The 25,504-nt window shown below is 41.5% G+C and overlaps 1 protein-coding gene and 1 long non-coding RNA gene across 23 annotated transcripts in view; one reads left to right on the forward strand and one right to left on the reverse strand.

Moving 5' to 3' along the window:
- The window catches only part of PHF21A (PHD finger protein 21A), a 195,038-nt gene that overhangs the window by 42,369 nt on the left and 127,165 nt on the right, over window positions 1–25,504 (reverse strand). For 15 of the 22 annotated variants that reach the window (XM_042904276.1, XM_042904284.1, XM_042904282.1 and 12 more), the window contains 3 exons: window positions 10,997–11,200; window positions 4,279–4,530; window positions 2,959–3,048 (listed from right to left, as the gene is read on the reverse strand). In XM_042904276.1, the coding sequence (XP_042760210.1) occupies window positions 2,959–3,048; window positions 4,279–4,530; window positions 10,997–11,200 (546 nt within the window). The remainder of the gene's footprint in view (window positions 1–2,958; window positions 3,049–4,278; window positions 4,531–10,996; window positions 11,201–25,504) is intronic. The other 7 variants (XM_042904286.1, XM_042904280.1, XM_042904285.1 and 4 more) reach the window with 4 other exon arrangements.
- LOC122199338 lies at window positions 324–12,552 on the forward strand. Its single transcript, XR_006193469.1, has 3 exons — window positions 324–818; window positions 9,633–9,728; window positions 12,247–12,552. It is a non-coding gene; the product is annotated as an uncharacterized LOC122199338 (long non-coding RNA).

Consider the following 25,504-nt stretch of genomic DNA (forward strand, 5'->3'; position numbering starts at 1 on the left):
CTTTCAAAACAACATCTACAACAAAATCAACATGTCTAAAACTCACCTGTTTGTTCCTCTAACCCTCTCTTCCTCCTACTACCATCACCTTGGTAAGTGGCCTTCTTGCTAAATACACTTCAGAACCATTCTTGATGCTTCCTACTTCACCTCTACTTCCTAAATCCTTCTCAATTATGGCTACTTCCTAGGTCCTTACTGCCACTTATGTTTGGCTTACTGAAACAGTAACAAAAATTACAATGAAAAACACGAGGTCAGCCTTGCTTGGGTTCAAATCCTGGTTCCTCCCACTTACTAGCCAGGTAGCCTCAGTAACATACCTGATTTAAGCCAGCATTTTTCAAATTTTCTATACAGTGACCCTATGGGCAAAATCCTTTCCCCCAATGCATGAAATTTTGACCTTCAGTTAACGCTCCAGCTCTGTTCCCCTGGGAACCTGATTAAGGGTAAGAATGTCAACTATGTTACCAGGCAACATCGCTTACGGTAAAAATGATCCCTCGCTGCTAAACTGAATCCGAACTGAATCTGAACAGGGAGCATTATAAATACTTGATGGGACGCTCTGCTTTGGGCTTCATGCAGTGGGGTGACTCTTGTAACTGGGCACGTCCACTGGGAGGACCCTGAAAGCCATGCCTACAGAGTTGTTACAAGACGCCCTGGCTCTTGTGAAGCATAAGACTATTGTGCCAGGCTGGCTCTACCACGGTCTTCTTCAGGATCTCATGTCCCCGCATCTCAGCAATCACTAGACGGCTGCAGAGACTGCTATACGGGCTGAAGCAAAATGTCTTGACGCTGTCTTGCTGGTAAGCCCTGGTTTCTGTCTCACATTGTTCCAAGTACACTGGTACCAAGTATGGGCCTGGGCAGTCTTGTGAGTCTGAATATTTAGCTGAACTTAAGATGCCCCGGTGGTGTGGGGCGCCTCGGTGGCTCAGTCAGTTGAGTGTCGGGCTCTTGATTTCTCCTCAGGCCACGATTTTGCGGTCGGTGGGTTTGAGCCCCGCGTCGGGCTCCGCGCTGACAACGTAGAGCCTGCTTGGGATTCTCTGTCTCCCTCACTCCGCCCCTCCCCCGCGTGCGCCTTCTCTCTCTCTCAAAATAAATAAACTTTAAAGAAAAGAAAAAAAAGAAGAGCCGGTGGTGGCTGCTGCAGACACACAGTAGGGAATACATTTCACACTGTAACCAGCACACACATATAGACATATATCTGTATCTCTACAAAACCAAAACTTCACGAAACATTACATGTGTGCTAGGTACTCTACCATTTCACATTCTGTTTTGCTGATTTTATTTAAAAACTCTGGTTACAATACATTATACTGATTTCACACAGCCTACTAATGGGTCATGACCCACCGTCTGGAAAACATGGGCTAAGCCCTACGTTCCTTGTCTAAAAAAAAGTAATACCTAACTTTCACAAGGCTATTGTGAAGATTAAAATAGATAACCCATAAAAAGTGCCCAACACAGTAGGTGGCACATAGCGGGAGTCTCTAAACATTAGCTCCTATTATTGTTGATGATGTCCTAACTATACCTCCTGCCCACAGTCTTGATCATCTTCAATCCATTCTCCACACAGTGGCAAGAGGGAATTTTCTAAAACAAAGATCTGATCATTTCAAGTATTTGTTTAAAAATGCTTTCATGGATCCCCACTGCTCCTGGGTTTATCCCAGGGCCTTGTGCCCAAATTCCTACACAGCCTAGAAGGCCACAAGATCTGGCACAATGGACCTCTCCAGCTTCACCTCTTGCCTTAGCCTGAGTCAGCCACATGGCCCACTATGCCCAGCCACACCAAATCTCCTTTGGTTCCTTAAGCTTACATGTATCTCTCCATCCTGGATTTGCATATATGCTCTACCCTCTGCCTGGGACATTTTTGTTCTTCCCCCAAAATTTGGACAGGCTAACTTTACTAGGATTTTAAGTCTTAGACTGAATGCCAACTCTTCCATGAAACTTCCTATAAAACTTAAGAATGAGTTGGGTGTCCCTCCCACATGTGGTCAGACTCAACTGTACTTTCCATAATGGCCACTGTAATTGTCTGAACACATGTCTGAAGCTCTCTGAGGACAGAGAACAGGCTATCTTGAAAACTGGCATATCCACAGTGCTTAGTGCCTTTTTTGATATGCAAGGTGTTTATTAAGGATCTACCTGATAAATGACTGAAATCACCTTCTCTCACATTAGCAATGCCCATCCCTACCACACAGGCAATTCAGAAACCACTTATGGCCACTGAACACAGAATTTCTTTTCTCTTCTCTCTTTGCCTGCCACATGGGGCCTCAGATGGGAACTCCTAGCCTTTCCACCTGGCAAGTCAAGTCCCCTCAAAACCCAGACTGGGGCAATCCTGACATTCTGTAATGAGAATGGTGAGTTCAGTCCGATTATCAGGAGAATATGGGCAAGCAGAGCTGCTTGAGCCCAGGTAGAAAGTTCCCTGTGTAGACCCCTCGTCTAAACCTCTATAGGCAAGGCTTTGTGTTTAGGTATGATGCTTAATGCCATCACCTATCACAGTAAAACTAAATGGTTTCTACGAGTTAGTTTGGCTATTGTTTCCTTCCCTACTCTCTTTGGCATATGGGGAAAAAAAAAGTAGTAATTATATTCCTTCCCCACTGGTAGGCAGGTTTGGTTAAATTTCCAGTAAGTTAACATTGTAAGGTTTATAATGGTGCTATCTTAAATTTTCTTTTTCTTCTCATCCCTCTGCTACTGCCTTTGGTCATTGCCTAGAAACCCTGGTGATAAAATACGCCTCTTCATGGTACAGAAATCAGCAGGTAGAATCTTCAGCCAAGTCAGATCTGAACACAGCTGAGCTGATAAGCACACTTCAGGCTGCTTAGAAAGGGCCCATGAGGACTTCTGTCTCGGCTAACCCATCATTGGGCCTGTCACTAATTTACTCACCTGTGGAAGAAAGTTTGGACGTGGAGTGAGTCGAGGAGGGGGGATAAACTGTGGTACTTTGATGGGCTGAGGAGGTGTTGCCTGAACCTGCTAAAAAATGGGAAACATAAATGAACCAGAGGACAATAATTGTTCAATATCAAAGCTTAGGCGTTCTTCAAGTAATTTTAGCATCGCTATTATCTGGGTCAGATAATCCTTTCTAAAAGTTTTCATTGTAGAATTACCCATCTGAATTGACTCTGCCTTGAGAAAACTGTCTTACTCTCTCACCTGCATGCTCCAGCCTACAAAATGAACCAACCGCATTTCATTTTCCTTACCTGCCTCATGTAAAACACAGCAGGCTCAGCAATCTTAGACAATTTCCTTTGACATTCAAGAACTCTTGCATGTACGTATTATAAAAATCAAGACTGGATCCAAAGTAAAATCAAACTTGCTGCCTGGCCAAATGGGCTTCTTCCTAATAGAAGAGCTTTATCTAGCGGTGAATAGCTTTGTTCCTGTAGAGAACTCTCTCTAACTCTCAGCATTTGGCTGAGATAGCTGGTTGCTTCTCTCAAGATTCCTGGTAAGTGCTGAAGCGTCACTTCACTGCTATCTAGTTTCACTCGTCACTGGTCATCATTCAAAAACCACCAAGAGCTCTTAGCTGGCATTTTAAGAAAGGACTTTTCCAAACCACAATTTGGTTCTATTTCCCCCAAGCTTCAGAGAGCATCAGTTTCTAAATGGTTTTACCCTAGACTCTCATCGACAATTTTGGTTCAAGTACTTCTTCTTCAAGGGATCTTTTTTCTGATGGACCTTGGACACGGACATTGTTAATTTTTGGATTTCTCGAATATTTGTAAAGCGCCTCAGCTTGCTCTGGGACTTCCTGGGTGCAGCCCATTTCAACTAAACTAAATTTGAGCTAAAGGAATTCAGCAGGGAGTTTTCCCCAAATCGGTAATACAGAACCAGAGAGTGTAAGCATTCGAGTATCACAGGAAGGTTTGCGAACAGGATGGAGAGAGATACATGAAACAGTGTGCATGCTGCTATGAAGGACGTTCCCCCACAAGCCAGGTCATGCTTTGACCTCAGGTAACGCACTGCATGCGTTTTGGTCCTTGGTGTCGAGGACACTTCTATAGCTGTTTGAGCACCCGGCAGGAATGCCATACTCCCTTGTCAGCCCCAAAGGCAAAACTTGGTATGGTTGAATGACGGAGACTAAAAAAATCCAGCAGGGGCATAAAATGGATATACTCTACAAATGCATATCCTGAACCCTCTCATGTGGGCACACATGAGTAGCAGCTGCTGGCTTACCAGAGTGACTGTGTTTTTTGCCACAATTTGGACAGCCTCTGCCCCAGGCCCAGTGACCTTACTAGACGTCTGGAGGTTGACCGGTGTGGTCTGCACATCAGTGCTGAGCACAGCCTTCTGACTGTTGATGGCGGTCACCATAGCAATGGTAGGTCTCTGGCCCACAACAGAGGCAGGCATGGTCGCAGTTGCTGCTTTCAAGACGAGAGGTAGTGTCTTTGTGGTAATCATAGAAGCTGTAGTTACAGTCTTCTAGGAGACATGGAGAACAGATATTAGGACACTGAAGTGTGACCCCGCTAAACAATATGCTGCTAATCCCCAGAAGAAAACAATGCAACGATTCTCATGATCAAGTTTCTCACTAGAACATTTCTTATGGGTACGCACAGCACGCTTCTTACTATAGGGAAGGATAATCTCTAGTTTGTGCCAGGGTTTTCAAAGTTAGCTTCCAGTTCATAGTAATAACTACAGACAGATATGGGCACAGGATTTTCAACAATGAATGGGGTGGGTTTACAGATAAAGAATATGAGTATACCTATTTAGTCTGGTTTTTTATTCTTTTCTTGCTCTCAATTAATTTAAACTCTGTAGAAGTTGCAAATCAATGAGGTACACACCATGTCTATCTTTAATTGCTACAACCTCATCAATATGAAGAAAGCCATCATATAATTCTGGTTATCTGCCTCCTGTGACACAAAAGCTGGGATGAAAGGACAGTGTCTTTTCATTCGAGTGTCACCCTAGAGAGGAGGAAGGGAAACTCGCGTGAGGATTTGCACAATTGTTGCCTCAGAGGCAGTAAATCCCAAACTCTAGATAGTAAAACCTATTGACCGACTAGTTTTGTAAACACCAGCTCTCGATATCAAAGGGATGTGAGTCACTGACTACCATTTCTTCTCTGGAGGACTGCTGCAGAAGCGATCAAAGATCCAGTGAGATATGACAAGGTGGAAACAAACACCTGCGTTTCAAAAAGGCTTATAGATCAGAGGACGAACAGAGGTGGCGGGGCTGACTGATGCTCCCCGAAGTGCCACTGTGGCTCTGCAGCCGCAGTTTCCAGACTTCTGACTAGAGTAATTAAAGGGGCCAGCTATGAAACAAGAAAACGCAAACAACCTTGCTACGTGGCATACACGCCTCTCTCGTGTCGCTACTCACTCCAGATCCAAACGTTTCAGGGACGTGAAAGTTTATCTGGTCCAATATGCTCGTTCTGATTTTGACACGACTCCACCTTTTTCTTCTTATTCTACACTTGCACTGTCCAATTTGGTAGCTACCGGCCACACATGGCTATTTAAATTCAAATTAAAACAAAATAAAATTAAAACATCAGTTCCTCAGTCACACTGTCTACATTTCCAGTGTTCAAGAGCCACTTGTGGTTAGTGGCTACCAAGCTGGACAGTGAAGATTTCTAACACCGCGGAAAGTTCTACTGGACAGCACTGCTCCAGACCAGTGAAAAGGACCCCGCTGTCCCCGAAAGAGATCTGGACAAATCCCCTTGTGCACTTCTATTTCAGTGGCTGTGTCAGAACTTGTGTATTAAGTTGTTTTTTTCTAGGTAATGATTTCTATGTTCTGCTGTAAACACACACGTACGTTATCTTTTAACCTCTTTATTTTCTTTCAATGAAAACAATTAATGACCTCGCCTCATCTAACCCATCGTAGCCTATGAGCAATCCTTATTAATGCTTGTAATTAAAATCACCCAAATCTTTGTTTCCTCTTCTGTAGTCAACAACACAGGCGCATCTCATTGTCCTTGCCACCGCCTCCTCAAAGGTGAAATGGGAGTAAGAGGGGAATGCTGATATTTATCCTGGGAAGTAGTGGGTCATCTGCTATCTATCCAGGATAAAAACCAAACCAAAGCTAAATGCTATATGTCATTAGAAATATCACGGGAGGGGTGCCCGGGTGGCTCAGTTGGTTGGGTGTCAGATTTCAGCTCAGGTCATGATCTCGTGGTTCGTGAGCTCAAGCCCCGCGTCAGGCTCTGTGCCGACAGCTCACAGCCTGGAGCCTGCTTTGGATTCCGTGTCTCCCTCTGTCTCTGCCCCTCCTCCGCTCATTCTCTGTCTCTCCCTCTCTCTCAAAAATAAATAAACATTAAAATATTTTTTTAAAAAAGAAGTATTACGGGAGTGTAGCAGGAAGGACTGACTTTACATTGCCAGCTATTTATAATAAGTGTTTTTATTTTTTATTTTTATTTTATTAAACAAAAAAAATTTTTTTAACGTTTATTTATTTTTGAGACAGAGAGAGACAGAGCATAACCCGGTGTGGTATCAGCCCTATCTTTCAGTTTAAGACATTAAAACACAAAGAACTTTTCAAGCGGTAAGCAAGTCACACAGATGGCATTCCATCTTGTTCCCAGCACAGGTTATGGAAGTAAAAGCTCTAATCAGCAGAACTCACTGACATGGGTTTTAAAAAAATGGTGGTGCATACTGTCGCTGCTTTGAAAGAGGTCATGTAATTTTGTTTGAGGCGTCCTTGGTTCACGTAAATTATCACCAATATTTTTGAATAATCCTAAAGTGATTATGCTAAAAAACGGAGCAAAACCTCAAACTCACCTGAATTATAATACTTACCATTAACCGCAACACTTAAAAAACCCTGAAACCTAACAAATTTGTTTGTTCGCATCTTAGGTTAGCATTTTATTCTAGTTTATATTTATTTGTAGCCAATTTCACAACATGTATTCTAGCATCTACATAATCCTCTGTATACACAGGCACAAGACCTGGTGCTATATTCACCAGTGAAAACTTTCTGAAAAATGTATTTGTGGGGCGCGCCTAGGTGGCTCAGTCGGTTAAACGTCTTACTCTTGATTTCAGCTCAGGTCTTGATCTCACAGCCCCTGAGTTCGAGCCCCACATCGGGCTCTACGCTGGCAGTGCAAGGCCTGCTTGGGATTCTCTCTCTCCCCCCACCCCTCTGTCTCTCTCTCTCTCAAAATAAATAAATAAACTTAAAAAAAATAAAAATATATTCACTAACTAGTTATTGACACCAGGTATTAACACAAGTATTGCTTAAATCTCTACCCCATTCTGGTGCTTACTGTATTCTAAGTACCTGGAAATATACACACAACTCTTGGGAGTGTTCGACTTTAGATGACAAAGAGAATCCAGAATTTTGAAATCCAAACCTAACGAAAACCTCTGACCTTCTTGGCAAGAAGAAGAGAAGACACAGAGAGGAAAGGTGTCCAACAACAAATAAAATTATTTTTCCGGAAGCTGTGGTTAGTGTCTGGCTGGCTGATGCCACCCAATTGTGATCAGCTTCAAGATAAGATAGCAGTTTCCACACGGTTTCATGAAGAGGTTACTTTTGACAAAAGCCAAAGTGCACCAACTGGAAGTTAATGCCGAAATACAGGCCAAGAAGCACTAAAAGCAAAATCCTTTTTATTTATTTATTTATTTATTTATTTATTTATTTATTTATTTATTTTTTACCAAGTTATTATTGTCGTTTACCTGCAGAACATGAGGTACTGACTTAAAACAGGCTCTAATGAACAAATGAGAAGTTAGAGGGATTATTACTATGGGCTCTAATGAACTTCCATACCTATTTTAGACTCTTTTCGTTTAATTCTGAGTGGAAGGTAACTGTTGCACAGACGACTGCAAATAGAACCACCCCAACCCCCTTTTTGTCCCTAAGGGTTTATTTTCTATTTGGTTTTTTTAACTGCATGCTTCTTTACATTTGTATTACATCGTAAAAAATGACAGGGTTGTGAGAAGTTGAATAGAAGGTGAAGGGTATACCTGCATTCAACTCTTCCTATTTTTTTCTATTTTCCTTCTTCTTTTTTTTTTTCTATAGATTGAAAAAATGTCAAAATCTACATACAAGGATGAGCTTGAGTTAACTGAGTAAAGGGAGCTGGTCCCCCCACTCCCCATGCCTTGGTCCATGCTAGAATAAAAAACTTTCTCTTCTCAGCATCTCCTCTTTGTCTGCCTTAATTGCTACTTAATAGCCATTCCTTTCTCAATTTAGATATTTAGTATAGGACATATGCAACCTCCCATTCATTTGTCCTTGAGTTCATGAACCTTTAATGACTCCCTATGACTGCCCCAAACCCCAAAGGTTCTGTCTGCATTGGAGGGCTTCTACAAGCTAGCCTCTTTCTCCCTTTCTCCCTTTCTCTCCCAGAGTCCATGCTGCAGCCACATCAGCCTCCTTGCTGTTCTTCGGGCACGCATTTACTGTTGTGACTCCATGCTTTTGTCCGCACTGTTCTCTACATCTGTGATGCTCTCCCCCCTCTGCTCCCTCACTGAAATTGCATTCATCTGTCCACATCGTGCTCAAATGCCACCTCATTTATGAAGCATCTCTGATCCGTCTAGTTAAAATTACTCTGTCCTGTGGTCTTTTCACAGTTCCTCACTGGTACTTTCATTTTATTCTTCTTTGCTAGTGGTTTACATTTTCCTCTCCTCTAAACTTTCAAAATTCTCGAAGACAGAGATTCTGTCTTATTTGTGAATCTACCTTCTACATTGCCTAGTACGGTGTTTGCATATAATAGAGACCCAGTAAATATTTACAGAATGAATGAAAATGATGGTAATAGACTAGATTCTAGGCAGGGACCAGGACCACCAGAATCTAGCACACCGAGAGCATCCAACAAATATTGACGGTTTACTGTAAAGACAGAAACCAAAAACTCGAGAGTCTTTTGGCTTTTAACATTAAAGGTCTGCATTTAACAAAACAATAATATAAAACAAGCTTAGCTAAATCTATTAAATATATCAGGTGGGCTACCAGGTGGAGAGATGCCATACAACAGTTTTGAGGATAGCCCCTGGCCCCCTTACCGTCACTCACCATCCCCAAGCAGCACAGAACTGAGATTACTAGGGAAGGGAACAGCTATCGGAAGTATTCCATAAGTGTTTCCTCTGATTTGTAGGACAGGGAATGTTACTTGAACAGAAAGTTCCCGGGTTAAGAGAGAAAACTCCCACATGCTAGGAAACAATGAATTCTACCACACTCCTTCCATGTAAACACTTTCTGATCAAACTGTATTTTTCCAAGAGAACAAACTAATCAACTCCAACAAAAGTAATCTGATAAGCAGTCCTTTGGAAGAAATACAAATCCTGGCCAGGGGGTTTTAAAAGTGGGTCTGAATGCCTCATTTTCAAATAGCCTTGAAGTGGAGATGATGGTAAGATTTATACTCCAGCTATCTGATTTACAAAGGAATTACTCTTTTTCTTACTTTGGCATTTTCTATAACATTGGCATTTCTTTTTTTGGTATTATAGGGCAGTACAGAAGAGCAATGGATGGACAGACTTTTTCACCAGAACAGCTGGGTTCAAACCTTGGCTCTACCACATACACCACCTCTATGACTTTCGGTAATTACTTAATCTCTCTATGCCTTGGTTTTCTTTTCTAAAAAATATAATAATAATAATAATAATAATAATAATAATAATAGCCTTTTTAGGGTTCAGGTAAGGACTCTGTATGTTATTTACGTAAAGCATTCAGGAGAATGGCAGTAAATAGCAACCTCCACTAAATGTTACTTCTCTTTAATAATCTTTAGTATTTTTAGAAGTAATGTACTCTTCACTTGCAAAATGTTACAGATGAACCAGCCCAATGTCCGTACACAGTGAATAACGGGGTAAACTATAATCTTTTCTCCACATACAAAGATATAGTGAAGACTTGATACTGGTGGGTGAGAGGTACTCATGCTTAGGCTTCAGAACATCCCAATGTCCTCCAAATCACGTGCAAAAATGAGTGTATTAGGTGTGAATATGTATCATTCTGGAGAGAGGACCCACAGGTTTCAACGAAGTCTTAAAGGGGTCATGACCCCTACGAATCAGGGGCCACTGCTCAACCATCCCACTTTAAAAGGTATGCCCACATTACATGTAGGTGTGTGGAGATCAAGCCTGAGTAGTGTTCTTAACCGAACATTGTTCCCAAATAGGTCCCTTCTGTGTATCTTGATTGCCTTTCTATCCTTATAGGCTAGTTTAAATGGCCTTTTCAGTACAAACATCTGCAGGGCTGTACCAAGTTAGAATGTGAGTAAGCCTCCAGTTCTTGGTTCTAGTTTAGACCTACAGCATCCATTTCAGATCTCCTTCAGATTCATATGCTCATTTTGTTTCTCTGAATAATGGAAATGTATCACCCTTCTTCTGAATGTCTTTCTACCTGATTCCAAAGGCGCTGCTCCTGGAATTCCCACATCTCACTGCTAAGAATTCCAGAAAAACAATTCCAGAAGAGGCAGAGTCACACAGACTTTTAGAACAAGTGCAAAAAAAAAAAAAAAAAAAACTTCCAGAAATTCAAAGTAAGACCGTAGTTCTGTTCTAATTCAGAGAAGTGGTTTTCCTTTGCCACTGGCTACGCTCCCCTTCTTCTTTAGGCAGGTGGGCAATCATGTAACTTCTGCGCCTTAGTAACACCATTCCCTTCCGCCAATGAATTTCAAGTGATTTTGGCCCCGGTTCATAGTATAAAAAAAAGTAACCAAAACAACTTCTGTCTAGTCCTAGTGGGGCTCAGTGTTGTCTTACACAGACCCCAGTTCTACGTGACCAAGAGGAAATGAGCCCACCACAGGAAGCCCGCGGTACTCCATCCACACTTTTACCTGTGAAGCGGTCAGGTTGGGAGAGGGTGCAGCTGACTGGGCGTGGTGGTGGTGGTACTGCTGTTGTTGCTGTAGCTGCTGCAGTGGTTGCTGCTGTGCTGTTTGTAGTTTGTTTTCCGATTGTGGCAATGGCTGTATTTGGAACTTGTCTGGTTGTTCTTGCTTTACTATCAGGTTCTTCCGCAGCTGTTCAACTACTCTTTTCTACCCAACGAAGACAAAAAGAAACAATATCTATCAGGATACTGTCCTATCAGCTCTAAAAACGTGCAGCAACTATACGCCTCTGACGTCTTTCTGTAACCAGCTTAATCTAGAACTTGTTACATCTAAAATTCACAGAGTCCACATACGAGGAACTGATGCCATGAGAAACAGTTTATGTATGGAGGGAAACTGAGCCACACGGATGAGAAGGAAAGATAATGGAGATCACAGAGCAGAGCTCAGATTCCTTGACTGTTATTACCTTGGCATGCTAGTCTGGAAAGGCAAGACAGCACAGCACTGAAGACATGACTCTGGAGATACAAATTTGCTTTTGCAAGTTTTGCTACTTACCAGTTCTATGTTCATCAAGTTACTTAACCTATCTGTGTCTCAATTTCCTGTTCCGTAAAATGTGGTGATTAACAATATCCGTAGGGTTCTTACTGAGTACCAAACAAGCTGCTGGGTGTAAAGTACTCACAACTGTGAGTACTGGGTGTAAGTACTGGGTGTGAGTACTGGGTGAGTACTGTGAGTACTGTGAGTACTGTGAGTGCTGGGTGTAAAGTACTCACAACTGTGACATTGTTGGTCATTTTACTTTTTATATCTGATAAAACAGACACCGGCCATACTAATTTCCGTTATTCAAACAGACATGTTTCTATCTCAGTTTCGAACATTAAGCAGACTTTTAAACAGAGAAAACTTGATCCCAGAAATATGCAACACGAACAATAGTCATTCTAAATTACTTAAATGTGTAACGCGTGAGCAGGACCTCTTTGCTGGGGTAGGATCTGTGAAAACACACGTTTGTTTAGGCAGAGGAGCAATTTACTTACATGGGATGAAAAACTTAAACCTAAGGTTTTTTTGAATTTTCTAGACCCTGTTCCAACCCCAGAAAAATGCGTATTTGGATACTTTCATTACTCTAATATATTTCAACAGAACGTAGGCTCCATGAAGCAAGGGCATTTTGTTCACAACTATGCTCTGGGCTAGGATTATGCGGCTAAGTAAATGTCTCTTCACAGGATGTATAAAGTGACGGGACCAGAGACCAGCAAATGACTCCGAGAACATGTAATATAAAACCAAAACCAAAACCAAAACACAACCATTTGGGGCCAGACCTGGACTGCTTCTCTTGCCCTAATGGCTGGAAGGAGGTATAAACGGCACTCCTCACACGTTCAAGTGAGCTCACCAGCTGAGATTTGCTATTTCTGATCAAAGAGACTGCCATTTTCCAATACAGATTATGAACGGAGAAAAATAAGCAAGTGAAGCTCTTTAAATAAAGGATTAAGTAAAACCATATGGCCAGGTTGATTTTCAAATTCCTGCTTATGATTCTAACCAATTTCATTGCACATATTCTCCCAAGAATTCAAACTTGTAAGGTTATTTGCTTAACATATTTGAATATTAAAATATTTACAAAATGGATTTTTAAAAACTTTAGGTCAGTACAAAATACATCCTTTTTTTTTAATGTTTATTTATTATTGAGAGAGAGAAAGCGCGCGTGCGTGCGTGCTTGGGCGCACGCACAAACAGGGGAGAGGCAGAAAGAGAGGCAGACAGAGGATCCTAAGCAGGCTCTGTGTTGGGCTGTCAGCAGAGAGCCTGATGTGGGGCTTCAAGCTCATGAGCTGGGAGATCATGACCCAAGCTGAACTTGGACACTCAACTGACTGAGACACCCAGGAGCCCCAGTACAAAATACGTCCTTGAGAGACTTTTTTTTTTTATACCTTTATCACACTTTTTAGACAATGAAAATATCATATAAAGGCCACTTTTGGTGGGGAAAGTCTAAACTTTATACTCTGCTATCACTGCCTCTTTGAGTAGTTAAATATTACAAAGGAAAAAAAAAAAGATGCAGAGTCCAAAGTCTTTGCAGAAGCCGTCTGCAGAATAGAAATGCAAATTAATAAAAATATCAAATTCTTATAAAAAATTAACTTTCAGGTCTTCAAAATCCTATTTCTCCAGTATAAAAGAAAGAGTAATTGAACGGACACAGTTTAGAAGGAAAAGTGGTAGAGATGGTGCTACAGATAATTTTGAGTATCACATGTAGATTTGCGGTGACCGCCAGAACAGTAAGACACGTAACAATTAAATAATTATTTACAGTTGCTTTCAGTTCCCCTCCCTAACATATAACCAGCATTAAAGAAACACAGTAACAAATAAGTTGGGGGAGGGGAGGGGAGGGGAGGGGAGGGGAGGGGAGGGGAGGAAAAGAAAAAAGAAAAGAAAAGAAAAGAGAAAAAAGAAAAGAAAGAAAAAGAAAAAGAAAAAATAGCTTAAATCAGGGGAAGGAGAGAAACCATGAGGAAGTAATATAACACAAATGTGACACCTGCCAAAAAATAAACTTTGAACAAAAACAGCACAGGAAACGAAGTAATTACTATACCAGGCACAAAAGGAAAGGGTATTTTTTCCTCTACGGCCACCCTTGGGAAACACAGTGCACCCTCCTACTTACTGCCTAACTGGGGTAAACCAGAAGCAAGAGACAAAGCCCGGAACCCACTCCCAGTGTTGTGTACAACAGAAGGGAACAGTAGGGGAAAGAACGAGAAAGGGATGCAGGCTAGAGTACTAGGCAGCCATATGGCTAGAACAAGGTGACGACCAATCAGAACCAGAATCACGAAAGTGGGAGTCAGTGAGTCACAGTACATTCACAACTGTTCCTCCCCCAGGGCTTGAAACAAAGCCTGTAGAACCAGTGGGGAGGCATAGGGATCAAAATACTTGCAAACTTAGATTAGTCTTTGAGAGAAGGAAAAAAAAAACCAAAAAAACAAAAAACCAGGAAGAGAAGAAAGCCCTGCAGATTGGACACAGGTCAGGTCGTACAAACCGGGCAAAATTTTCTTTGAAAGAAGATTCTGGTATATTTCAGAGTGCCACACAGAAAATGCATTGCTCCTGCACTCCTTGCTATGTTCACATTAGAGGAATACCAAGTGTGGGGTTGTGTATGCCTATGAAATTTTTTTAAAAAATCAGGGTCTGAGGGAAGCACTGATGCCTTCTGTCACTTAAACATCTATCGCCGCATTTTGAAAACCAACAATCTAAAGTTAGGTGAGCTCTAGCAGTGGAGGCATTCAGGTGTGCAGAAGCCCTGTATACTCTTTTAAGGACTAGCTAATAAAGGGAGAGTTGTCGTGCACTTTAGCTGGCTTCTCTAAGTTCCACAGTCCAGTCTTGTTCTAGAGCTTAGTCCTGCAGTGCTGGCAAACACACCAGTCACTTTAACTCCAGCAGGACCCTGACCTGGAGGAGTACTAGTTCTGGGTGGCAGTGAGAGCATACTGCTACCAAATTTCGTAAATTTTAGCTACATGCTGTATCAAACAAAGTTCTTAAGCATCCTCTCATCTCTACAGGAAAGGAGCCTATACTTTTATTATTACGTGTTTTAAACAAAGAAATCATGACTTCTGATTCGGCAAGGACTTCTGCTGGTCATTAGTGAAGGTTATACAAAATAAACAATTTGGTACTTTCAATGCTATTCACATATAAAGGAGACCTTGAAATGTAGCTAATTATCTTGGAACATTAACCTGAAGCTTTGAAAAAAGGCTAAGTGTCACAAACTGGCCATTTGTCACTGACTAATAAGTTAATGAAAGTTAAAAAGAAAAGGGAGCAGGGAGAGAAGGCAATGAGGAAGGAAAAACGGCAAAGAATGAAGGCAGAAGGGAGGGAGAAAAGTCAGTAACTTATCATCTTCTTTCCTTAATATATTTTCTGTAACAATAGGCCAGTGGGCCCGGTGTCCAGAATGGCTAGGACCGCCCCCTCCAATCAATTCATCTGTCAAGAACTGCTCCATAAACCCAGCATGTAATTCCAAGCCTCAGATTCCCTTGACATTCTCATCACTAGGTTTTATCAAGGCTTGTTCAGGCAGAAGAGTTCACAGAGCCTGTAACACTTCAAGTCACAGTTTCTGAGACAGGTAGTCACGGTGATCAATATTGTGACATTCAGCGATACTATCAACGTGTTCCCACAACAGCAAGACGGATCCCAAAGAAAAATGCAGAAGTCTGTAGGTCCAACTCAACAGAAACTCGGGTTCGTGTTTCAGCTACGTAAGTCAATCATTCCAAGTCCCATGGCACCAGTCAATACAGAAGGGAGATGGAGAGATGGCAGGACAGCCCCCACGCCTCCAATCAAGCCACCACTTTATTTCCATCAAATTGTCACACGAATTTTAGAAAGCTTCTCTCAAAAGGAACTCCAGGTGCAGGGCCCTGCCCTCCATAATTGCATGTCAGTGATCAGTCACTCAACTTGTCTGTGTTCCATTCTGCATTATCTGTTTTATATCAATTATGAGAGGGCCACACCCACTCAGACATCTTACACGGTACTGCCTTAAAAATGCATCCATTGTCCCCTGCGCGAATCAGTCATACAATATGAAAACAGAACCTGCACCCTTAAGCATGCCAGAGACAGAAACTTTTCACAAATACAGAAAGTCAAGAACAAGTCTTACCTATCTTCCTACCTAAAATGCAGTGAAAAAATTTTGCAGGTACCAATTGCTCAGGGAACAAGGGCTACTAAATTTTTGTGAATAGAAAAACTAACACGGAGAAACTTACATCTGTTGAAGTCAGAATTTACTCGGACACACACACACACACACACACACACACACGTTTTCTACTGTCTGAAATTCAACCACTGCATTTATAAGTAACACCAATATACATCAACACTGAAGTCACAGGAAGCAGATTATGCTCTGAAGAATAGTGTATGTGTTACTGACATAAAATTAATGACAAAATCAAATCCAGGGTAAAAAGTGTGTTTAATAAAAGAAAATAGGAAAAAAAAACACACAGAACTCTGAGTGAAGGGTCTACCATTTCATGAACAAGAACACAAGGAAAGGACAATAAACTCCCTTTTCTAATGCACTAAGTGCAATTCAAGGAAAGAATATGCACTCAAGTTATTAGAGGGAATGTTTAGGGGAGACATGCAGGACAGGATTTTGACAGAGGAGGAGGAGGAATATTGGCAGCAGCAGATATAAAAATATACTCAACTAAAAATAACTGCATTTTATTTGTTTTTGTAAGGCACTAGAAAGTTTTCCCCAAACTCTCCGATACTCAGTTTCGGGGTTAAAATTAAACAGTTTCTAACCTATTAAAACACCTTTTAAAAAGGGATATACCCTTTAAGCATACCACCTGTTTGACAGAAGCAGTATCTACAACCATCTCATCTTATACACCGAACTGTTTATGCTGTGTACTAAAGAGGGTCTGCTTGGTCTTAGAGAGTTGCGAACACTGATACTCGTTTCATAGTTCTGCAAAGTGTCACGGAACTAGGAGAGTACAATATACGTGAATTAAGAAACAGCAGCTGTTGGAATTACCAGTTTTTTCAATAAAGTTCAAAATTCTCTACATGGATGCTTAACAGATGGTGGAGAGTACACATGTCTTGGTACTGATTAGGCTTTGGCTTACTTTTTTAATTAAAAAAAATTCTTTGGGGTTTACTTTTCCTTCAACACACACACACACAGACATTTACATCAGTAGGTTTTTACGTCCTATCTCCAGAGGAGATTAGACCTTTTATTCATATCAATGGGATTTATATTCCATCTCCATAGGGGATTAGACCCTTTATTTGAGAGCCTGACTGAAATGCGGTTTACATTTTTCTTACTTAGTCCATTCATGCTCTAACAGATAAACTCCACCCCTTCTCATGCGTGACTATAAAAGACTAAGACTGCTGTAGTCAAACTTTGCCCAAATCGAGGGACCCTTCTAAGAACTTGGGAACTGCCTTTATTTGCACCAAATAAGAAAAAATGTAGTTGCTATACTCGAGAGAGATGTGGCCCCCGGAGCACTACGGTTCTCCAATATGTAACACACCCAGATGTGAGGGCAAAATAGTATAAACACAGAGACAGACTAAAAAGAGCCCTGCATGCTGGGAATGGTGGCGGTAAGATAGTTCTCCACAATAAAAGACGAAGGAAGCCAAAATCAGAACCCATTTGGTTTACATTTAAGTTCTCCATGTTTCTTGAAGCATTAAGCTATACTGTCCTGCCTACTTCGGAAAAATACTGAGGATCAAATGAATTAATGGAAGGGAATGCTTTAGAAAACTATTGAGGGCAATGTGAAAATAAGGGATGCGTAACCAGTGAATAACAGAGTTTGTCTAGTATGAATTTTTAACTCAGAGCAACAGCTAACTAAATGTGACTTTCTCTTCCAATGTCAATTGTATTTCAATCACTTGATTTTTAACATCTAATCAAATATTTTTGTTAGTTTTTTAATGACAATCACCCAAAAAAGTACAGGATTAAGAAACAGAATGCTACTTGTCGCCTTTTTATCTCAAAAATCAAACACATTAGGGAATATTTCCCTGTATATTCCCCTGTACAGAAATCTAGGTACCAGCCCAGATTTCTTATACCTCTACAGCAGTTCAGGGCCATATTCTGAATGCATAAAATAGATGTCCAATTTAAATGCAACCTGACCCAGCAAACACCCTAGATGCAGTAATGAGAATAGCAGAAAAACAAAACACATGAGAACCATTTATAATCTGCACAATTTCGCTGCTTTGCCAATATAAGAAAGAGCCTGAATCTATGTGTTTGTACCACAACGAGATATGACATGGAGGCTATTAATTTGCAAATTAGGCTCCAGTTTATCAAAATGCATGCCCCTCTGTACCTATGTGTTACAGAGCTCCACACACCAGCAGACTGTCATTCATCATTCCCTGGCTCTCTCCCCCAACTTAGAAGGCAGCATTGCCTTGTTAGTGTCAGAGTTGTTCCACACACTGTAGAAATTCTCTTTGGTCTGTCCTGAAGCTGCTCTGGTTGGTTTTCCTCACAGGAGAATTATGATTGGAGGCTGCTGTGTAGTAGCTGTCCCTGACAAGTTGGATATGAAAATACAATTTAAATACAGTAATGATCCTTACATGGGCGGAGGAAAAAGGAGGAACAAAACCCCAAACCTCTACCATTTTATGGGACACTGCTCAGTTAAAAGATGGCTTTGCCTCTGTGCAAGCCCCGGGTACAACGAGAGAGGAATTCGTCTTTCCACAAAAACACAAGATAGAATAAGATGCCGGAAGAGGTAAATATAACAGATAACCAAATTCTATGCAGAATGCATGTACCAGGACACAAATCAATCACAGGTAAAGGCGGGGATCTTTTAACAATCCTTAATTCTGCAGTTTTTTTTTTTCTTAAAAGAGAGAAAAAGACAACAGTATTATAACAATACACTATGTCAGGACACATCAAGTAGAAAATATTTTCTGAGGATATGTAATATTCTCCTTACATGCGATAAAAGGAAGTCCTACCAATCACTAAACACTGACATTCTGAATTGGGAAATCTCTTAACAAAAGTATATCCTGAACAACACTCTGGATGTTTAAAAACAACTGTTATCGGGGCGCCTGGGTGGCTCAGTCGGTTGGGCGGCCGACTTCCGCTCAGGTCATGATCTCGCGGTCCGTGAGTTCGAGCCCCACGTCGGGCTCTGTGCTGACAGCTCGGAGCCTGGAGCCTGTTTCAGATTCTGTGTCTCCCTCTCTCTGACCCTCCCCCATTCATGCTCTGTCTCTCCCTGTCTCAAAAATAAATAAAACGTTAAAAAAAAAAAAATTTAAAAAAAAAACAAAAAAAACCAAAAACAAAAACAAAAAAAAACAACTGTTATCATCTGCCATGACAGCATTAAACACACGGGTTAAAAGAAAATTCCAAAGCTACTTACTGAGTGTCTCTTAATTTCACAAAGTAGTCGCTATTTCAGTAGTTTAACTTATCACTAAGTATTTGTTACAATCACGTGAAGAGAAAAACGAACAGCGTTATGAATTTGCTTTCTGACAAGACCCCACGCGAAACAACGCAGAGGAGCAACGCCACGACCTACGGAGGCCGCCAAGATGAGAGACGGTAACTCCAAGGGACTGGATCTTCCAAGACTCGTGACAAAGGGGGAGTTGCCCTACTCTGGGTTTAGTCTGACTTTTCTGCATCAGGGACAGAAGAAACTTGAACTCCTCTTTCGGAATTTCCAAGCAGGTTTGCCTTTTTTTTGTTTTGACTTGTCAGTACTAGAAATTTTGTTAAAGAGAGCTAGAGATTCAGCAACATGGGAGAAAAGCATGAGTAATCTCTGAATGAATAAAAAGCATTTGGTTAAAGAACTTAAGTATTTTATTAAATCCTAAGTGTGAAGAAAAACAGTTTTCACAGGCTATGAAAACCACTAAATCCAACTCTATACGAATATTTAGTTTTTACACACACACACACACACTCTCTCTCTCCAAGGTTTAGAAAAGATGGAATGGCTGCAGTAAAAATGATTTGTTGCTCTTATCTTCTTTCAGCATGCTTCTTAGTACGAAAGGTGGAGCTCACCCTTCTTACCTCTACTGTTCTCCAGTTTCCACATCCAACAAAGTTACTGAGGTGCAGGGTCAGAAGACAGGAGAACACGTACTGAACATAAGATCAGTCCCTTGATTTTTAGAAAAACACACTTTAGTTTTTAGAGCAGTTTTAAATTCATAGTGAAATTGAGTAGAAAGTACAGATAATTCCCATATACCCTCTGTACCCCCTCCCCCTCGCTATCAATATCCCCATCAGAACGGTACATTTGTTAAAACTGATAAACCTAAACTGACGCATCACTATCACCCCAAATCCATAGTTAATGCTAGGATTCACTCTTTAAATTTTTTTTTTAACGTTTGTTTATTTTTGAGACAGAGAGAGACAGAGCATGAATGGGGGAGGGTCAGAGAAAGAGGGAGACACAGAATCTGAAGCAGGCTCCAGGCTCTGAGCTGTCAGCGCAGAGCCCGACGTGGGGCTCGAACTCACAGACCACGAGATCATGACCTGAGCCGAAGTCGGACGCTTAGCCGACTGAGCCACCCAGGCGCCCCGGATTCACTCTTAATGTATATTCATTCTATGGGTTTTGACCAATGTATAATGACATTTATCCACCATTATCGCAACCTATGGAATAGCTTTACTGCCTTAAAAAAACACTCTGAGCTCGGTCTATTCATCCCTCCCTCCTGCTAACCCCTGGCAACCACTGATCATTTTACTGTCCCCATAATTTTGCCTTTTCCAGAATGCCATGTAGTTGAAATCATGTAGCAGGCAGCCTTTTCAGATTGGCTTCTTTCACTTACTAATATGCATCTAAATTTCCTCCATGTCTTTTTGTGGCTTGATAGCTCATTCTTTTAAGCACTGAATAATATTCCATTGTCTGGATGTACCAGAGCAGTTTCTTGACTTTTAGGTACAGTCTAATGTGGCACTGGCGAGTTCTATCATGGTTACAATGAAAACCACAATCTTGTCAGATAGATATTGCCTGCCAGGTAGGACACACTAAGGTTCTGAGCATCTATGTGACTTGTCCTAAGTCTCAAGCCAGGGGTAGAGTCAGACTTAATAAACACTTCTTGTTCCTCATATCTAGTTCCACACCCAACCCGCATGCCCCCTAATTATTTCACTTGTTTGTAAGGACTTGGAACCCTCACATCTATATACTACCTGGTATAGCAAGCCACAAAGGCACCTCGTAAATATTTTGTGTACACACACACACACACACACACACACACACACACACACACACATTTACCTATTCTTAGGCTCAGCTTTTCCACTCAGTCTCCAACATCCTCTTCTGCTTAAAATTCTACGAATCTCTGAATGGCAAGAATACAATCTCTTGATCTATACTTTCTATAAGTGCCATACACAGAAAACTAATGCTCATAATGATGATCTCGACACACTACAAAGAAGCTAAATCATTAAAAAATGTTCCAGTCTGGGACTGAAAACTCACAGGCAGGTAAATGTATATGAACGAAGCAGGCCAGCTATGAGATAATAAGGAGTGACAGGGACTAAGGTCAACTTGAGAGGGAGAGCCCTGTAAAGGCACTAATGTAAGAACTGCTTTTAATGCTGTTCAGGCAAACAAAGTATCTCTGCCGGTTAGATTAAGCCCAGGGGCTACCGGTTTTCAATCCCTTAACAGTAATTACATTCACTGAAACTGTAGTTACTAGGAGAGAAATCAGCCATTACTCAGAAAAATGTTCAACAATAGGAGGGGAGTCAAAAAGGATTTCAGATAACCAGAAAATTAAAATGGCTTTCTGGTTAATTAAAATCTTACCCCTTAAAAGGGCTGGGGTGTGATGTCTGTGGGGAGAGGTGCAGACATACGAAGCAAGTAATCAATGGGCACTGAGAAGAATATGGTTAAGATAAAATATCTGAAGACAGAAGAGAGACAAATGATGTTGCAAAATATAAAAGAATGAAAAATTTAGTAATAATGTGTTCCATAAATGTGCTAACTTTATCACAACAGCTTAAAGGACCTTACAGATAATTTAAGCCTCTCCCCATCATGTGACACTGACCTAAGAATGCACTGGAATCAGTTTCTCTACCACCCAACTGGGGCTGTCTCCAGGGCTGAAGAAAGCAGCTGCTTAAAACAGCCACATTGCAGAGGTCAGAAAAATGAAAACTACCTTGTTGAAGCTGTCCAGGGAATTATCGTAAGCAAAACATCATCACTTGGATTTGGTATCTGGAATCCAACCAGAACACTAGAAACGTCTCCTCCATTGACTGGTTCTTGTTTTTGAGTACTGAGACTTTTCAAAATCATTTAATTTATGTGATTAAGAAAAGAGGAATTCACGTTATCAACATACGGATTATTTAATAAACTTTCAAGAATTTAACTTTCTGAGTGAACCCTAGATGAAAAATGATGGTACCGCTTTCCACAATTTTCCTAATGGTGTGATATTTTTAGCTGAAGTAATCATTCGTACATGTACATAACACTTTACACTTGTACATCTTCTTACCCTCTTACCAAATAAGATTTTCACAACTGTGTAGGGTAGGGTGGATTTGAGCAAGCGTCATGGACTCAGACAGAGAAACTGAGGCATATGGTGAGCAATGGCTCACCAGAAGTTACACAGTTACCTAATAGTAAAACAGGCACTAGAATATGGAATCCTTATCCTCTGGAAACTAGTCTGAATGAAGCTCTGTTCACTGAACAAAGAGCTGGAGCTCATTTGTCTGAGCCAACACTTCTGGGGCTGACAGGAGGTTGGGTGGTATCCAAGTGGACTGAATGTAGTATATACTGGTGTGGGGAGATGAGCCAAGGGGGAGAGATGTCCTTTGCTGGACATCAGTCTCTAGATACAGGAAACCGCCAGGAAACAATGACAGGCTGTTGAAAGCCAAGGAAGTAAGCTGTGCAACAAACTGAGGCGCCAAGCAGGAGAGAAGCCGTAGGATGCAGTCAAGGTTGGAAATGGGACCGCCAGAGGTGAGGCATGGACAGCTCAAGAGATCGGTCTGGAGCCAACTACACGGACTGTGCCCACTCTGAGGCACATTTCCTATAAACTGCCCGCGGCACTTGGAAAGGCTGGGAATGTTCTTAAACGAGCTGGGCAGTGCTGGATAACTTGCTCCCAAATGTCAGAGATTGTATTGCTATCATCAAAGATATTCTCTCTGGCAGTGGAGCATACACCGGATACACGCTGAAGCCAAACCAACAAGAATAATACGCTTCCTCACCTATGGAGTATGATGGACAATTTTAAGACTCTATTGCTAACCTTCTTTCCACCTCAAGCCAAAGCTTCACTTCTGGACCAATGACTTCAATTTAATAAACGGAATGGACACCGGCCACATTTAAACTGGTTAAATGTTGGGTTCCAGTGGGTTTTTAAAGGAGTATATCACAGCAAACTTTACCCCTCAGCCACTAATACAAAGCTGGATTTAAAATTTCTGTTCACTAGCAGATTTATCATACTGCCATAAAAACCATACAGCTATTCTGCTTTTAAAACAGAGCACAGATGATCAAAACCCAGATGCAAAGGGACTGGGGAAACAGCATTATAAACCACACAGAGAGGTTTTAAAATCAGCCTCCCCGCTTTCAGAGCTGCTACGAGGAATCCCGGATGCTCCTCCCCCACCCATCATGTAAGACCAGGGCTCAGTCAATAAGACTGCTGTGCAAGTGACACAGCCATCACTTCTGCTTAGTCTCCACAGGCCTAATGGACGTGATGCTGCATTTGCTTATTTCAGTAGGCAGCACGGCCTCGCCAAGAGTGGTTGTGCTTCAGACTTGGTAAGAACAAGGTGTCAGGGGTTTTGTGTTGTTGCATCGTTCCGCAACACCTTATTTCAACTCTGTGCTGAGCTGGCAAAAGCACTAAATCAACCCAGCTCTGCAATCCGCTCCGCTTACCCTTCAGCTGTTCCAGTAGCAGGACGACTTTGCAACGTTCACTGGCAATGTGACACACGAGTAACAGAGATCTGTCTAGTCATCACACCCTTTGAATGTCTTCTTGGTCCTTCTCTGTCCTTGTCTCTCCCAGCTGCAATTTTCCTTACTAAATATTTCCTGTGAAATATTTTCAACGGAAGGACATAAGGATCTAACTCCATCTCGAGCCTGTAGAAATGTGTGTAATCTCTCTGCCACACATAGATCCTGGGAGAAAGACCTGTCAGGTGGTACTTGAACTTCCTATAGCCTACTCTGTTTGGGAGCTGAGAGTGAGGAGAGATGACTGCTCCCATCTCCTTTAAAAGAACCCAGTTGTTTTAAGGGTGGCTGTGAGGGCAGGTAAGATGGGCCTTCTTGGAGAAAGCAAGGGTATTTGTTGTCTGATGGATACAGCGGAATGGACCTACTCGTGTGCAGGCTGTCAGCCTTGCCACTAATCAGAGGGGAGAAGGCATATTTAGGAAAGGAAAATGGAACAAATTGACTGGAAAAGAAGAAGTGACACGAAAGTACAATGTTTAACATGCAGCTTTTCTTGGTGGCTGAAGGTGCTCCTTTCCTAAGTGAGACACCCTGTAACAGGAAGGAATCATTCCCACACAGGGGTGCATGCCTATACTTCACAGGGTGTTTGTTTGTGTGACAGTTATACTGTCATAATTTTAGATAGTTAAACCTCTGCTCCCGGGTTTACAAAAGATCAGAGCACTTGTCACTCTTGGTGCAGGTAGAGTGAGATAGAGTGGTTGAGCAGTTCATTTTTCTTTATAATTACACTCCATTAACCTTCCACATGAGAGCTCCCCTGTGCTTTCATACCAGCAGCACCAACTGGCTGCATTTGATAAGGCTCTACAGAGTCTGCAAGACCAGCACACGCAACAAAAGAAACACTTTAATGCTGCAGACTTAAGCAGAAGCTCAAGGCAGCTCCACGGCTCCTTTACTTATCGGCACACATACTCAGCTCAATTATACATGTGTGGACAAAAACAAGCTGAACATGTAAAGCCCGAAACCAGCAAACAGATAATGGGAACTGATTTAAACCAAAAGTGATTTGAAAATCCTCTGGTAATCTTTACAATATGAAAACTCCAGGTTTATTATTGTTGTTTTTCTAACCTCTGATAACGTGGGATCCTGTAAGAAATGTACTTGGTGTAATAAAGCTTACAGGGTGACACAATTAACAGGGTGATCTATATTACAATTAGATCACACTGGTGTCTACAAAGCTGCACGTTGTGAAGGTAATATACGTGCGAAGGTATTTCTCCTTACATATTCCCCACTAACTCATTTAAAAAAAAAAATTGGTTAAGAACTAGCACTAAGTCTATCTCTATCCTTCTTGACAGTGGCCACATAAATGATTTCCCTTTTTGAGAGAGAGAAAGAAAGAGACCTAGTCCATTAATAATTCATTCTCCTGTAGTTTTTAATGCAGCACCCGGAATGCTACTTTCCATATGCAAAAAGGTAGATTAGTGGCTGAGCAAAGGCTACGTGTTACATGCTTGAGCAGATAAACCGAAAGCCAATTGGGGAAGTAGGTGCTGGCACAATTAATCTTGAATAGGATCCCAATTATTTGGGAAACAAAAGGTAGCTATATTTATACCTCTGCCTTAACTAATGGCATCCACAGTCCTCACACATCTCAGAATAAGGTTTCCATCATGATAGTTTGTGTTTCTGGGTACATCCCTAGCCACAGTGACCTAAGGAAGGTCAATGATGCTATTCACATCCCAACGATGCTACTCACTACTACCTCGCTTTCTGTGGCAAGTGT

Source organism: Panthera leo, chromosome D1 (assembly GCF_018350215.1).
Source record: "Panthera leo isolate Ple1 chromosome D1, P.leo_Ple1_pat1.1, whole genome shotgun sequence".
In the NCBI taxonomy this organism is placed as follows: Eukaryota; Metazoa; Chordata; class Mammalia; order Carnivora; family Felidae; genus Panthera; species Panthera leo.